Source organism: Chelonoidis abingdonii, chromosome 1 (assembly GCF_003597395.2).
Source record: "Chelonoidis abingdonii isolate Lonesome George chromosome 1, CheloAbing_2.0, whole genome shotgun sequence".
Lineage (NCBI taxonomy): Eukaryota > Metazoa > Chordata > Testudines > Testudinidae > Chelonoidis > Chelonoidis abingdonii.
In genome coordinates, this window is record NC_133769.1 from 10,105,445 (window position 1) to 10,121,409 (window position 15,965).

At 49.0% G+C, this 15,965-nt stretch overlaps 1 protein-coding gene across 1 annotated transcript in view; it reads right to left on the minus strand.

The window, feature by feature from the left end:
* Positions 1-614: 614 nt before the first annotated feature.
* The window catches only part of LOC116822849 (C-type lectin-like), a 47,153-nt gene continuing 31,802 nt past the window's right edge, over positions 615-15,965 (minus strand). The window contains exons 2-6 of the mRNA XM_032776997.2: positions 8,387-8,431; positions 7,427-7,572; positions 6,863-7,000; positions 2,660-2,774; positions 615-958 (exon numbers count right to left, since the gene is read on the minus strand). Coding sequence (XP_032632888.2) covers positions 891-958; positions 2,660-2,774; positions 6,863-7,000; positions 7,427-7,572; positions 8,387-8,431 — 512 coding nt within the window. The 3' untranslated portion in view covers positions 615-890. The remainder of the gene's footprint in view (positions 959-2,659; positions 2,775-6,862; positions 7,001-7,426; positions 7,573-8,386; positions 8,432-15,965) is intronic.

Below are 15,965 nucleotides of genomic sequence, written 5' to 3' on the forward strand. Positions count from 1 at the left end.
ATCTTGCAGTCCCCACTGGCAGACAGAAGATTTGGCCCCCGGAAGCCTGCTGCTGTGTCACTCGAACACCACACTCAGCTTTGGTAATTATCGAGGGTTGGGGGTGTGTTACTAATCTTGTTGCGGATGTGTGTAAGTGCTTGAGATTAAGTAAAGTTCAGCTCTAAGTGAAAGCACTCTTGTGTCACCCTGTTTGTGCAGCCATCGATCGGTTGAATGGCCGTGTCTCCCCTGATTTATTTCCTGACACCTCCTCGCACAGAGTAAAAGTGCTTCTGGCACAGGGGCTGCCCGAGCTGAACGTGAGCCAGGAGCATCAGCTGCTGCAAAAGTCCCAGAGGTCCCTTTGAGGCACTTAGTGCCTGAGTGGAGATGAGACCAGGATGAGATGATACAGGGAGGGTGGGCCAGCAAAGAGGAAACTCTGGGTATTGCAGAACTGAGACAAAGTCCTGCCTCTTATTCAAAAGGCCTGGCCCATCCTGCCTCCCTCTGGGGGTCCCTTCCTCTCCTCCAGTGGGAACTGGGTGGTTCAGGACAAAGTTGGGGCGGGGCTGGATGGACTCATCTGCACCAGGGCCAGGAATGGGACAGAGGAGACACACACAGACGTGCATGCTCAGGAGAGTTTATTCTTGTCATGTGCCGCAGCCATTGAGAGGAAGGGAGGGAAGGGGCAGGCATGTAACTAGATCAGAGACACTTAGGGGAAGAGAGTTTGCAGCTGAGGAAGTGAGATCTGGTCTCTCAGGGAGGGAGGGGACTGGCCCTTGAAGCAGCAAAAGCATCCGAATGTCTGGGACGTTGTCTGATCATGGCCAAGGAGCTCAGTTCTTTTGAATTTTGGGTTCTGAGCTCCCACTTCAGGCACAGGCGAGTGACTCCCCTTGCTAGCGTTGATACTTGCAAATGTAGGCATTTTGCTTGTCACAGGTAATATCGTTCCATTTCTTAAAACCTAGAAGGCAAAACAGAAATCACTGGTGTGGGAGAAGGGCGAGTGGGGCCATTCCTGCCCTTACAGTGCCCCCGGCCCCCCATTGCACACTGCTGAGACAAGACCCCAGCTCCTGTGCATGAGGAGGCTGGAGATGAAGGCCCATGTGCCTCAGACAGGGACAGGCTCCATCGTTCCATGAGGGATGCTGTGTCAGCGTGAGAGTGGAAGACCCTCTTCTATTGTGCTGGAATGTGTCTAATGAGAGCACGACGGGGCCTCTTGGTGCTAGGCGCTGTGTCCATGCACACACTGACAGACAGTCCCTGCCCCAGAGAGACCACAGTGTAAATAGACAAGAGGTGGGAGGGGAAACTGAGGCCCAGAGTGGGGAAGTGACTTGCCCAAGGTCACCCAGAAGCTCAGTGGCAGGGCTGGGAACAGAAGCCAGGTCTCTGGAGTCACAGTCTTGTAGCTGTCCACTAGGTCACGCTGCCTCTTGATCTGCAACTTCTTTTACCTTCCATCCCCCCCAATACCCCTCAAAAGGCCACAGAGGAGAGTACAAGAGCCCTGGCTATGTGCCAGAGGAGACACAAGCTCAGGAAGAGGGACACCAGCTCACTCTGTGCTGAATGAGCCGGCCCCACCTCCATCTCCTGCACATCTGGATATGGACATGGCCCAGGGGCAGCATCTCTCCCCAAAGGATTCTGGTTGATGAATTGCTTTGACATTCACCCTCTTTCCTGTTTGCAGAGCCCCACAGCCTCAGGACCATTATTCAGAAACGATTCCCACACTGGTTTTGCACACTTTAACTATTAGCTGAGCATGTGATTGGTCATGCAGATCACATGGCATTGCTCCCACTCCATGACTGGATGAGTGACACTTTCAGTAGGAGATAATGGAAAAGCAAATCCTGCCCAGTGTGAGTCTGAGGGAAGGATCATTTGTGCCAACGCTGCTGAACACTCAAACTCCATCTGAGGCTGGGTGAGTCATGTGACTAGCAGGCCCCATGAACAATGAGTCACTCATTAATTAGCAAGTGAGATTTTCTTTTCAGCTGGCCATCCCTCCTATTGCCAGCAAATGGGACGAGATCTCCAGCCCTGCTTTGCCCCTCCATGCCACTCCAGCAACATGGATAGCTGGAAGCTGGCTTAAACAACCCAGCTGGGGATTCCTCGTGTGTAGGGGAACCCATCAGAGACAGCTGCCCTGCCCAGTCTGTCCCCCTTGCATAAGGGAGAGGCAGGGTGTGGCTGAAGCCAGGGAGCTCTGGCCATTCAGGTTGTTACTGCCGCTGTCAGAGCAGCCCTGAGGTTGATCTAAACTGCCCTGGAGCCCAAACACCCCCTGGTTGCCTCCAGAATCAGAGTGGCAAAAGCCACCAATGCACCAACTGATACCTCACCAAGATATCACACATACCCTGCCTAGATATCAACTAGTGGGCAATAGTTCTGTTCTGGTCTTTCCCTTTAACTGAGCATCTGGGGCCAAATGTACTGTATGGCCTGTCTCTGACTGGAGCTGAGCCTCAAACTGGGATGCTTGGGGGAGGAGATACCCGGTGAGATCAGGGGATTATCTCTGCAGAGCGGCAGTGTGAGCTGAGGGAGAGAGGCAAGGTGCCTGGACAAGAGGCCATCTCTGCCAGGGTCCTGTCTTGGCTCCTTTGTAGGTGAATGTGTGTTTGAACCTTCTGCTTACCCCTGAAGTTCAGCAGCTCGGTACAGTACTCAATGTTACCCGCATTGTTTGGTTCCCCAGGGTTCCAAGCACTGTAATCATACAGCGACTCATCTGTCCACATCCAGCGTTTGTCCTGCAGAGACAGGAGAGAAAGGTCGTGGGGTCCCGGGGAGAAGAGACGGTAGTGATAAGGCACCATAGAAACACCTAAATCCAATATAGAAGTGCCCTCCACAGGCAGAGGGAGAAAGTTGGGGAAGGGCTGTGGGATAGTGGGTGGGAAGAGGCCAGCTCAGGGGAACAGGCCTGATCCAATAGTAACACTTAGCACGTAAACGTCATCTTCTACCTTCAAAGCTCTTTGCCTGAATTAACAAAACATCTTGTAATGGAACAGAGTCTCTCTAGAGTATATCCTAGTCCCTAAACCCCATGGGCACAGCCCGCCGTGGGCACTGGTGGTTTTAAAATGGGTGATCTCATCCTGTTTAAGCAAAAGGAAACTGCATCTGTGACGGAGATGCTGGATGGGTCAGGGAACGGGATATGGGGCTTTTTTCCCTGTAGTGGGCTGAGCACCAATCTGGCCCCAAGTTATCAGGACTGGCTAGCTCAGTAGAATCAGAGATGGGAACATGGTGTCTTTCACCTCTAGCAGTGCTGGCGATGGCTTTGGGGGTCAGAGTACTAGATTCAATCTGTTTTCAGGCCAAGGGGAGCTAGATGGCCGAGGAGACTAACAAATGGGATACAGAGCCTTGCACTTCTCCAGCTCTGGGTTCAATCCAGACTCAGGTCCTGAGGAACAGGATCCATAGCCTGAGTCTGTGTGTGCTGTTCAGGGTGCCTCCTGACCCCAGCACCACACTGAAAAGTTTGAAGGGAAAGGAAAATGGTGGAGACAAAGCTTCAGCTGGAGTTTGACAAGTTTACAAAGGGGATGACATGATGGTGTTGCCTGCCATAGCAGGGGCTGGCCTCGGTGACCATGCAGGTTCTTTCCAGTCCTACGTTCATGTGAGCAAAGCTTGAATGAGCTCTTCCCTGAGACTTAGTGATGAGCCTGGCTTCAGGACCAGACTGTATTTAAACGAACAAACCCACTCTGGCTAGGTATGAGCAGACAGAGCTGGGATGGCAAAGTATTCCACTTTGTCTGGTGTTGGGTTACAAATCACTTTAGTACTGAACACAGGCCAATGAAATGTTGTGATCCTACTGTATCAGTAAAGGGCAGCAGAACCGTGCTTAGCCCGTCCTGACGGAGGGGGTCACCCTTAGCTGAAATGAACTCGCTAAGCAGGGTTCCAGATGCCAGACCCTGTAAAGGGTGGAGATAGATGTTTTCTTTGAGAGTTGGGCATGGGTGTGAGTTAAGAGTCCTAGGAATGGTTTAACCTGCCCCTCCCTACTGGTCAAAGATAGAGCTACTTAAGGTTCCATTAGGGGTTGTTTTGTTAAGTGCATACTGAAGATGAAATAATCTGTTGTGGGATAGTGTTTCTGCCAAGCCTACTTCAGCAGTGAGGCTCCCCATAGACAGCCAAAAGTCACTGAAAGCTGGGTGGAACCTCAGCAGACCAACCTGCAGTGATCACAGAAAAGAAGCAGGTGGCAAGAGAAAGTGACCATGTGCATTGGTGACAAGTGGCACAGGAAAAGCCTGGTGGGCCTCAGCAAATAGCAGAGCAGAGAGGTGGCCATCTGGCAGGGCAGATGATGCCAGAGCAAGTACCTGGATGGTGGAGTGAGGCTGGGAGGTGAACATGCAGGTGCACCTCTGAACTCAGGGTGTTCACTGACTAAGGACAAGAAGTTTGACTGGGGTGTGGTAGACAGAGAAGGGAGGGGTACTGTGACACTGCACCCCATATTCTTCATGGTGATATTATTATGATAGGATTATAGCATAACTATAATGTATTGTATGCATGATAAGTCACGTGAGGTGTCACTGGAAAAGTTATGATTGCTGAATATGACCGGTTTCAGAGTAGCAGCTGTGTTAGTCTGTATCTGCAAAAAGAACAGGAGCACTTGTGGCACCTTAGAGACTAACACATTTATTTCATGAAATCTCATGCTGAAATAAATGTGTTAGTCTCTAAGGTGCCACAAGTACCCCTGTTCTTTTTGCTGAATATGATTATCCTCTTTGTATGCACGTATCATTTTTCTATCTGAAGGTATAAATACTGACTATTTATCTGTACTTCAAACGTAGTTACACCTGGGTAACACCCACTTGACAACATGCTTTCAGTCTAAATAGCTGGTTGTAAAGGGCTTATTCAGGGTAATGGGTCATTAGAAAGAACAATAGGCCTTCAGAGAAGCTTATCTCCCACCTGGTGAGCCTTCCTGAGAACACTACAGACAGCCTGTGAGTGAGATATGCTATGACTCTACAAGGACATGTGGCCAGGCCACATGATGCTGGAATCCATCTTGGGATGTCAGTATTTTTCCACAAACTGGTCTGGGAACCAAGTTTTGAAACAAAGGATTCCTGACATATGTTAAAGCTACATAAAGCAGAGAGTGACATAATCTGTGGTCCTTCACTCCCCACACAAGAAGATGCCTGGAAACACCTGAGGAAAAAAGACTGAACTGGGGGAAGTGCTGGACCTAGGCTAAAGGGATTTCTAGCCTGTGTATGAAACACCTGGGAATCCAAGCTACAAAGTAAGCATAGCTTGTGCCTTGAGACTCTACAAGTCTGCCTGTATCATCAGTTAGGATAAGAATCTGCTAATTAATATCCAGTCTATTTAGTTTATTAATCTTGGTTTGCATTTTTTGTTTATTTGCTAGGTAATCTGCTTTGATCTGTTTGCTTTCACTTATAATCACTTAAAATCTATCGTTTGTAGTTAATAAACTTGTTTTGTTTCAATCTAAACCGGTGAGTTTTGACTGGAATGTTTGGGGGAAACCTCTTCTTGGTTACCACAGTGTGCATTCTTCTCTTCACATTGAGTCAAACCGGGTAACAAACCCTTACACCGGCCAGATTTGACCAGGATACGACAGTGCTGCTCTGGGGTCCCAAATTGGGAAGCTGGTAGTCAGAGAGCCTGCATGTAACTGCAGCAGGGTGTGTCCCTGATGAAAGTGCAGGCTGGAGGGCTTTGCAGCTTGTCACAGCAGTACAGTGTGAGAGGAAGCCAAGGCTGGTGAGTCAGGGTGCTCAGTGGTACCCCAGTTCCAGGTGACACCCCAGAGGGGAACCCATCATAGGTAAATTAAAGGGTTTTGGACTCAAAATCTGAAACAGAAGGATGCTACCCAACATACTCTGAGGAGGGGTGTTTGCTCATGGTTTTATATTTATGAATCCTGATTGTGGCATTTCCCCAAATTGATACTGGGTTCCTTCCCTTGGTCTATTAAAAATTCATTTTCTACATTCACACTTAGTGGTTATCAGAGGGGAAGTATTGCCTCTTAGACGTGACCAGGGGTGGTGTGTACTTGTCCCAGGTTACCAGGTTGGGGCTCGAGACAGTTCTGTGTTGTATTGTTAACAGGAAGCCCTACATATCGAACCCAGTCCTGGTTGCTGCGCTCTCCACCTGGCAGAAGGGTTACCTTTGCAACTACTAAGTCCCTATCTGGGGCCTCCTTCCCAGCCTGTGACTGCTCCCCCTTCGTCTCCCTGCCCTAAGGAGCTGGGGGCTCTCCTAAGAAGAAGCAAGTGAGGACAGGATCCCCAAGCTGACAGAGTGACCAACAGTGTCAGGAGCAGTGCAGAGATCAAGGAGGACAGAGACTGAAGTTTTGGGCAGGAAAAAGTTGCTAGAAAACTTGGTGAGGGTGGAGTGGAGACAGGATGTGGGGGGAGGGCACAGTGCATTGCATGAAGTGGGAGAGGGAAGGGAAATGGGGCAGTAGTTGGAGAAACAGGTTCAGGTCAAAGGTTCGTTTGATGATCCGGGAGACCAGGGTCTGGTTGTATTTAGAAGACCAAAGCCAAAGGGGAGTTAGACCTTAAAATACGATGGAGGTGGAAAGGGTGCAGGAGGGCAGGAGTTAAAGGTGAAGTACAGATGGGAGACCCTGGTGCCCATGACAGGGGGAAGGCGGGTAGGAGAGGGGGAGGAAGATCCTGGCAGCCCCTATGAAGGACTCATGGGAAATGGTCTCTGCACAGCTCCTGGGACACAGAGTCATAGGGGGGAGCAACTGCCAGAAGCAAAGCAGGCTCTGGTCACTCACATGCTGGGGGCTGTGGAGTCCGATCCACACGTCATCCTTGGAGCCTGACTGGCTGATGTATGTGGCCACCACGTCCCCTTCTGCCTCAGAGAGAATGGAGGCGAGATGGCCTCCCTTGTGTTGATAATGACACTTCACCTGTGGCAGGGACATCAGTGAGGCCTGTTACCCCCCTGCACGAGGACGCTGTTTGGCACTGGCATGGGGTCCTGCCCAGCCAGGCTGCAGCAGGAGCTGGGATGGCTTTGAGGGGAGAGAGCCCCCTCTCTGTGCCTCTTCCCAAGCCCCAGGGCCTGGCACCAGCCACATCACCTCTGCAGCCTCCCTACCCCACCACAGGGATGCTGGAACAACTGTATAGTGAGGGTGCTGCGAGTCATTGAACCAAGCTATAAACTCTGAATATAGTGGAAACCACTTCAAGCTCGGAGTGCACCTGCACCACCAGTACCTCTAGTTCCAGCATCTATGGCCAGGGACCAGTGGTGTCACCAAACCCCTTCAGCGTCCGCCCCTCCCAACTAACCCACAACACACCATGGATCCCTGAAAGGAGTCTTGTACCTCAGCCTTTGACCAGGTCATCTTTTCAGGGAAGAACCCATAGCAGTGGTCACGGTAGTACAGCCAGTCATTGAGACAAGACGGGGCCTCTACTCCTGATCCGAGAGAGGAGTTGGGATGGGGAGAGAGGACATTGCGGGGAGAGGCTGTTTAGGAGAAGAGAATGGATGCAGAGATGTCAGTTGTCATCATTCCAGCTTCTCCGGATCTCAAAAATCCTGTGAACTTTTGACTTCTCTCAGAACAGCCACTATCTCCTATCACATTCAGTGGGGCTGAAGCCACTCAGTTAAAACAGCGCCCACTCCCTCGCCCCCTTTGTCTGTGGCAGTGCGACTGTCCTAGTAAAAATTACCCCCATCTCCCTTCCCAAGAGGACAGGAGCTGGGCTGCCCTCAGGGATGATGGTCACCTCCTATCTTCTGTGCAGGGGCACTGGGGAACCTGACGGGGAGGGGTAGCAAGGGGGTTAAGTCAGAGTACACAAGGGACTGTAGGGTGAGGTGGGGCAGCACTGGGTGTCATGGGGACACTGGAGTATAGCAGAGGATGAAGGGACACCACACACCGGTTTGCCAACCTAGTGAGGAGGGCTTGAAACTAGGTCTAAAAGGGGCAGGTGACAGAATCCCACAGGTGACCTTAAAAGAAGGTTAAATGTTGGGGGAGGGGAAATGGAAAATTACAATGGGGTCACAGAAGCAACAAGAGGGGTAACTGTGTGGGAACCTGCTCTACATCTCAGATGTCTATACACAAATGCAAGGAGTATGGGACATAAACAGAAGAACAGGAAGTATTACTATCTATGCTAAATTATGACTTAATTGGCACCACAGGGACTTGGTGGGATAAATCTCCTGGCTGGACTATTGGTAGTGAGAGGTCTGGCTTGTTCAGGAAGGACAGGCAGAGAACAAAGGGAGGAGGTGCTGCGTTATACTCCAATAATATATTCACTTGTTCTGAGGTCCAGAAGGTGAGAAGCAGGCCAGCTGAAAGTCTCTGAGTAAAGATAAAAGGGGAAAAAAGAGGGGTGATATGCTAGGAGTCTACTATTGACAGAAATATCCAAAAGACAAGACAGTAATGGGAGGACTTCAACGTCCCAGATATCTGTTGGAAAAGTAATATGGCAAAACATAAAATTTTCATAATGTTCTTAGAATGTATTGGGACAAACTTCTTATTTCCAAAGCTGGAAAAAGTAACAAGGAGAACAGCCACATTAGACTTAGTTCTGACTAACATGGAGGAATTGGTTACAAATCTGCAGTCTGAAGTCAATTGGGTGAAAGGGATCATGAAATGACAGATTTCACGATTCTAAGGAAGGGAAGAGGTGAGAGCAACAAAATAAACAAAGTGAACTTCACAAAGCTGATTTTAACAAACTCAGAGATCTGATCGGTAAAGTCCCTTCAGGCGAAAATCTAAAGGAAAAATAAGTTCAGAAAAGCTGTCAGTTTCTCAAACTGACCATATTAAAGACAGAACAGCACATTATCCTGAAGCAAAGAAAAGATAGGAAGAACAATAAGAGGCCAGTATGACTCCATCAGGAGCTCTTCAATTACCTAAAAATCAACAAGGAACCCTACAAAAAGTGCAAACATGGATAAAAGTGAAGGAAGAGTACAAAAGATTAGCACAAACATGTAGGAACAAAATCGGAAAGGCTAAGGCACAAAGTGATTACACCAAGCAAGGGGCATAAAAGGCAATAAGGAGAGGTTCTATAAACACACTAGGAGCAAGAGAAACATGCAAAGAAGTGTAGGTCCATTATTTAGCTGGGAAGGAGAGCTGACATCAAGAAGGTGAAGGTGTTTAATGCCTATTTTGTTTCTGTCTTCACTAAAAAGGTAAATTGTGACAAGATACTTAACACAAGCAATATTATCAACAATGAGGAAGGAATGCAAGCCAAAATAGGGAAAGAACCGGATAAAGAATGTTTAGATAATTTGTTTCACATAGGCAGAGCTTAATGAAATTCATCCTAGGATACTTAAGGAACTAGCTAAAGAAATCTTGGAACCATTAGCAATTATCTTTGAGAAGTCCTGGAGGATGAGTGAGGTCCCAGAGGACTGGAGAAGGGAAAGCAATGTAACTATCTTTAAAAAGGGAACAATGAAGCTTGGGGAAATCATAGACCAGTAACCTAACTTTGATACCTGGAATGATACGGGAACAAATTATTTAAAAAATCAATTTGTAAGTATATAGAGGATCCTTGGGTTATAAGTAATCACCAATATGGAATTGTCAAGATCAGATTGACATGCCTTGTCATGCCAAGTCAACCTAATTTCCTTCTTTAACAGGGTTACTGGCTCCATGAGTGGGAGGAAGTGGTTAACTTCATATATCTTCATTTTAGTAATTGTTTTGACACAGTATCACATGACGTTTTCATAAGCAAACTATGGAGATGTGATCCAGGTGAAATTACTATAAGGCAGGTGCACAACTGGGTTGAAGAACCGTACTCAAAGAGTAGTTATCAATGCTTTCTTGTCAAACTAGGGGAACATATTTAGTGGGGTCCCTCAGGGGTCTGTCCTGGGTCTGGTACTATTCAACATTTGATTAATGACTTGGATAATGGAATGGAGAGTATGCTTATAAGTTTTGTGGATGACACCAAGCTGGGAGGGATTGCAAGCACTTTGGAGGACAGGATTAGAATTCAAAATGACCTTGACAAATTGAGGAATTGGTCTGAAATCACCAAGATGCAATTCAATAAAGACAGCTGCAAAGTACTACCCTTAGGAAAGAAGAGTCAAATGCACCAGTACAGAATGAGGACTAACTAGCTAGGCAGTAGCACTGCTGAAAAGGATCTCAAGGTTCTAGTGGGTCACAAATTGACTATGAGTCAACAATGTGATGCAGTTGAGACAGGGCCGGCTCCAGGAGTTTTGCAGCCCCAAGCAGCCAAAAAAAAAAAAAAAAGCCACGATTGCGATCTGCGGCAATTCAGCGGGAGGTCCTTCGCTCCGAGCGGGAGTAAGGGACCCTCTGCCGAATTGCCGCCGAATACCTGAAAGTGCCACCCCGCTCTGGAGTGGCCGCCCCAAGCACCTGCTTGATAAGCTAGTGTCTGGAGCCACCCTTGAGTTGAGAAGAGGCTGATATCACTCTGGGGTTCTGTGATGGGGTATACAAACCCCACACTGAGCAAGCAGATGTTAGGGAACTGCTACTCCACCACACCTGTAGGAAATGCTCCAACTGGAGGAGGAGTTCAAGGGCAGGGGAGCAGCTCATCTGGTGAAAGAGCAGGGAAGAGAGCAGACCTGTGACCTGCAGCTCCAGCAGAGGAAAGAGGAGATGAGGAAAAGGCAGAATCTCTCCCCACAACAGCTGCCCAAAGGTCCCCGGCTGAGGGAAGGGAGGACCTGTTACAGAGACAGCCTGAGAGGGGAGTATCCCCCCTCCCATGGGCTCTGAGTTTTGCTAATTCTCCTGCACTTGGCTTGGACGGCCCTAGAAGGGGAAGGCCCTAGGGCTGATCTGGCCCAGGAAGGGGGCCATACCGAAGGAGGAGGCAGTTGCCAACCCAAGAGAGGAAGAGCGCTACCTCATGCATGCAGCTGCCAGAAGGTCCCTACCTGGGGACAATCACGGGGGTGGGGATGGGAGGAAATGGCCCAGGGAGGACAGCTGTAAGCAGCTGTGGCTGTGAGACCACTGAGAGCCCTCAAAGGGTCCTGGGTCGGAGCCCAGTGGAGTGGGAGGGCCTGGGCTCCCCTGCCAACAAATGCCCAGTAAGTCATGGGCCTAAGCCCTGACCACTAGGGGACACTCCCTACACACCAACCCCCGAGCGAGGACTGTCACAGGTGTGTTAATGGGAGCGCTGTGTGTAAGACAGAGGAGGACATTGTCCTGCTCTGCTCTGCGCTGGCAAGGCCTCAGCTCGAGTTCTGTGTCCAGGCTGGTGCTGCACTTTCAGAAAGACGTGGATAAGATGGAGAGAGTCCAGAGGAGAGCAACAGAAATGATCAAAGGTTTAAAGAATCTGAGCTATGGGGAAAGGTTAAAAACAGGGAATGTTTAGTCCTGAGAAAAGAGACTGAGGGGGACCCGAGAACAATCTTCACGTATGTTAAGGGCTGTTATAGAGAGGATTGTGATCAATTGTTCTCCATGTCCACTGAAGGCAGGACAAGCAGCACTGGGTTTAATCTGCAACAAGGGAGAGTTAGGTCAGATATTAGGAGAAACTTTCTAATTCTCAGGGCAGGGAAGCTCTGGAACAGGCTCCCAGGGGAGGTTGTGGATTCCGCATCACTGGAGGGTTTTAAGGCCAGGTTGGACAAACACTTGTCAGGGATAATCTAGGTTTACTTGGTCCTGCCTTAGTATGGGGGGGCTGGACTAGGTGCCCTGTGGAGGCCCCTTCCAGCCCTACATTTCTATGATTCCTTGAGAGCTGAGACCCACAGAGGGAAGGGAATGCAGAGAGCTACTGACGATGGGTGGGGGAGGGATTAGCAGTATGTGGAGTAACTGCAGAGACTTGTGGGGCTAAGGAAGGAAGAGGTGCAACAGGAGAGAAATAGTCTTTGATCTCAGGATTTTTCTTTGGAGGGGAGAAAGAGGGAAGGTTTTGAAGTATCAAAATCAGAGGGATGAGGTTGACGAAGAGGCACCATTTTGAGCCTAATGAAAAAAGATGGACGTGACTCATTTGCGACATTATTGGCACATTCTGTTCCCTGGGTAGGATGGAACCCTGCACACAGAGGGGAAAGTCACTCCCTAGGCAGCAGCGGGAGATGGGGGAGGGTTTAACTCCCAGCCTATCTCTCACACTTAGCAGCGATAGGTCTCAGTGATTCTCTCTGCACTCAGAGCCAGGGGGAGCAGGAAGCAGCCTCTCTCCTCGGGCAGGTGCTGAGCTGCTGGCTGGGGTCTGGATTAATGGGTTTGGTGGAGAAGGGGCTCTGGGGACCCAGCTGTGGTGGCTTCTCCAATATGTCTTTAATGAGGCTAATGAGAAGCTTAGGGATAATGGTAGGATGTCAAATGGGAATGAGGATATGGAGGTAGATATTACCACATCCAAGGTAGAAGCCAAACTTGAACAGCTTAATGGGACAAAATCGGAGGGCCCAGATAATCTTCATCCAAGAATATTAAAGGAACTGGCACATGAAATTGCAAGCCCATTAGCAAGATTTTTAATGAATCAGTAAACTCAGTGGTTGTACCGTACGACTGGAGAATTGCTAACATAGTTCCTATTTTTAAGAAAGGGAAAAAGCATGATCTGAGTAACTATAGGCCTGTTAGTTTGACATCTGTAGTATGTAAGGTCTTGGGAAAAATTTTGAAGGAGAAAGTAGTTAATGACATTGAGGTCAATGGTAACTGGGACAAAATACAACACGGTTTTACAAAAGGTAGATCGTGCCAAACCAACCTGATCTCCTTCTTTGAGAATGTAACAGATTTTTTAGACAAAGGAAATGCAGTGGATCTAATTTACCTTTTCAGTAAGGCATTTGATCATGCCTTCCACATGGGGAATTTATTAGTTAATTGGAAAAGATGGGGATCAACCTATGAAATTGAAAAGTGGATAGGACTGGTTAAAGGGGAGACTCACAACGGTCGTACTGAAGGGTGAACTGTTCAGTGCTGGAAGGAGGTTATAGTGGAGTTCTCAGGGATCGGTTTTGGGACCAATCTTATTTAACCTTTTTATTACTGACCTTGGCACAAAAAGTGGGAATGTGCTAATAAGTTGCAGATGGCACACAAAGCGGGAGGTATTTGCCAATACAGAGAGGACCGGGCTATCATACAGGAAGATCTGGATGACCTTGTAAACTGGAGTAATAGTAATAGGATGAAATTTAATGAGTTGAAAGTGCAGGTCATGCATTAGGGATTAACAACAAGAATTTTAGTTATAAATTGGGGACATCAGCTGGAAGTACGGAGGAGGAAGACCTCGGAGTATTGGTTGATCACAGGATGACTATGAGCCACCAATGTGATATGGCCGTTAAAAAAGCTAATGCAGTTTTAGGATGCATCAGCGCAGTATTTCAGCAAAGATAAGGAGGTGTTAGTACCATTATACAAGGCACTGGTGAGATCTCGCTCTGGATACTGTGTGCAGTTCTGGTCTCCCCGTGTTTAAGAAGGATGAATTCAAACTGGAACAGGTTTTCAGAGATGGGCTACTAGGATGATCCTGAGAAATGGAAAAACCTGTCTTATGAAAGGAGACTCAAAGAGCTTGGCTGTGTTTAGGGCCTAACCAAAGAAAGGTTTGAGGGGGATACTGATTGCTCTTTATAATATTATTCAGAGGGGATAAATATTAGGAGGAGAGGAATTATTAAAGCTTAGTACCATGTGGACACAAAGAACAAATGGATATAAACTGGACACTAGGAAGTTTAGACTTGAATTAGCGAAGATTTTGGCATTAGAGAGTTGAAGGGTCTGGAACAGCCTTCCAAGGGAAGAAGTGGGGCATAAAAGTCGTATTTCAGTTTTAAGACTAAACTTGATAAGTTTAGATGGGGAATGTCTGATTGCGGGTAGCCTTAATTTTTGGCCAATTAACCTCTGGCCAATGATCTTTGATTAACTCTGCAGGTAACATGTCCAGTGGTCTTTTGCATATGCGTGGATGTAGATCTGGAATGGGATCTGATTACTACAGGAATTTTCTTTCCTGAGTGGCTGGCTGGTGAGGCTTGCCCAACATGCTCAGGTTTAGCTGATCGACCATATTTGAGGTGGGAAAAGGAATTTTCCTTCGGGGCAGATTGCCAGGCTCCTGGCAGGTTTTTCACCTTCCTCTGGCAGGCATGAGGCATGGGTCCTCTCGTCGCGCTGAGGTCTTTCAAGAACCACAATATTGAGAACTTCAATAACTCCAGCTTAGTTAGGTTTGTTCAGGGGCTGTGGGTGCGGTGAGATTCTGTGGCCTACAATTGTGCAGAAGGTCAGACTAGATGCTCTTAATGATCCTTCTCTGATCAATTAAAGCCTATGAGTCTATGATGTGGATGGGTTGGCCCTGAGTGAAATGAATTCATATCCCACGGAGAGCAAATACCACCTGGAGGGGCTCCAGTTTGGAGGGGGCAAGCAGGGTCTCAACCTGCCACTTGGAGGGGGTTAAAGATCAGGCAGCCGAGGAGGGCAGAGGCTGAAGGAGGCGACTGGCAGCCACACATCTTCTCACTTCCCGATCCTGTGAGAAACAGATAAGGGAGATGGGAGCCATGAGAGCCAGAAACCAGCCCCCCAAGAACACCCCCCCCCCCCATCCCTTGCGAGACATTTCACAGGGAAAGGCACTTTGTTACTGAGGCTGTTTGCTAAGGGGCCTGGCTGGGCTGGAAGGGCCCCGAGAGGGATCCCATCTCTGCCCTGAGGGACCCATCTTGAAGCCCATGTCCCTGGTTCCAAAAGGCCCTTCTGCCTCTAGTCCTCACTGAGCCATGCCCCAGGGACAGAACTGGGCACCCATCAGAGAGCCAGGTCCCAGCTCCTCAGTGGCTGGGATCTGCAAGCAGCATCTCCAGGGACTCCCCAGACCAGGGCTGCAGATGGGAAGGAGCTGGGGTCAGCAGGATGGCCAGGTCTCAGGCAACAGGGTCCCATTTGCAGGGCAAAGTGGTTCTCAGAAGGGCATATGGCATCTCCCACTCTCCCTTTCCCCCCAGTGCTGGTGCTGGCAGGTCCCCTCGGTAGCCACCTACATAGAACTTGGGGGGAGGGCACAGGTGGCAGGAGGGGAGATTTTGGAAGAGGCCCCAGTGCCACCAGGGTGGAGGCCAGTCTGTGCGCACGTGGCTAGAATGCCAGCTGCAGGTGCAGCACCTCTGCAATCATTCTCTGACTAGAGAGCTGGGTTAGTATTAGAAACATGGAGCCTCTCGTGTTATCACCCAGCACCTGGTACATGAAACATCCACTGACCCCATCCCCGGGGCCTTTCCCCACTAACAGGTGTTTGAATCACACTCAGATCTCCAGCTCCAGGGAGATTGTGTGTCTGAAAACCCAACACCATGTGATTGGGGCGGGGAGGGGTGATAGTTACTCAGCCCATGGTGGGGGTTGGGATCCCAGTTGCACCATGACGGGGAGAAGGGGTCGAATGGGAGAGCCGCCCTGCAGAGAGATGCTCCAGTAGGAACAGCACACACTGACTCTGATCTCACATGTCTGTGGTTTGGTTGCTTGTATCTGGGGCTAGTGAGACTGTTTAAAGGCCGGGCACAGCACAGACCCTGTGAATTCGTGACACCTGGTAACTTCCCTCATCTCATTTCCAAGCACCAGCTGACTCCTGCTGTGAATTTTATGCATAGATTGCAAGGCCGGGAGGGACCGTTGGGATCACCTGGTCTGACCCCCGTAAAACACAGGCCAGAGACCTGCCCCACAATAGTGCCTAGAGCGGAGCTGTTAGAAAAACATCCAGTGTCGGTTTTAAAATTGCTCGTGATGGAGAATCCACCACGACCCTGGGGAAGTTGTTCCAGTTACT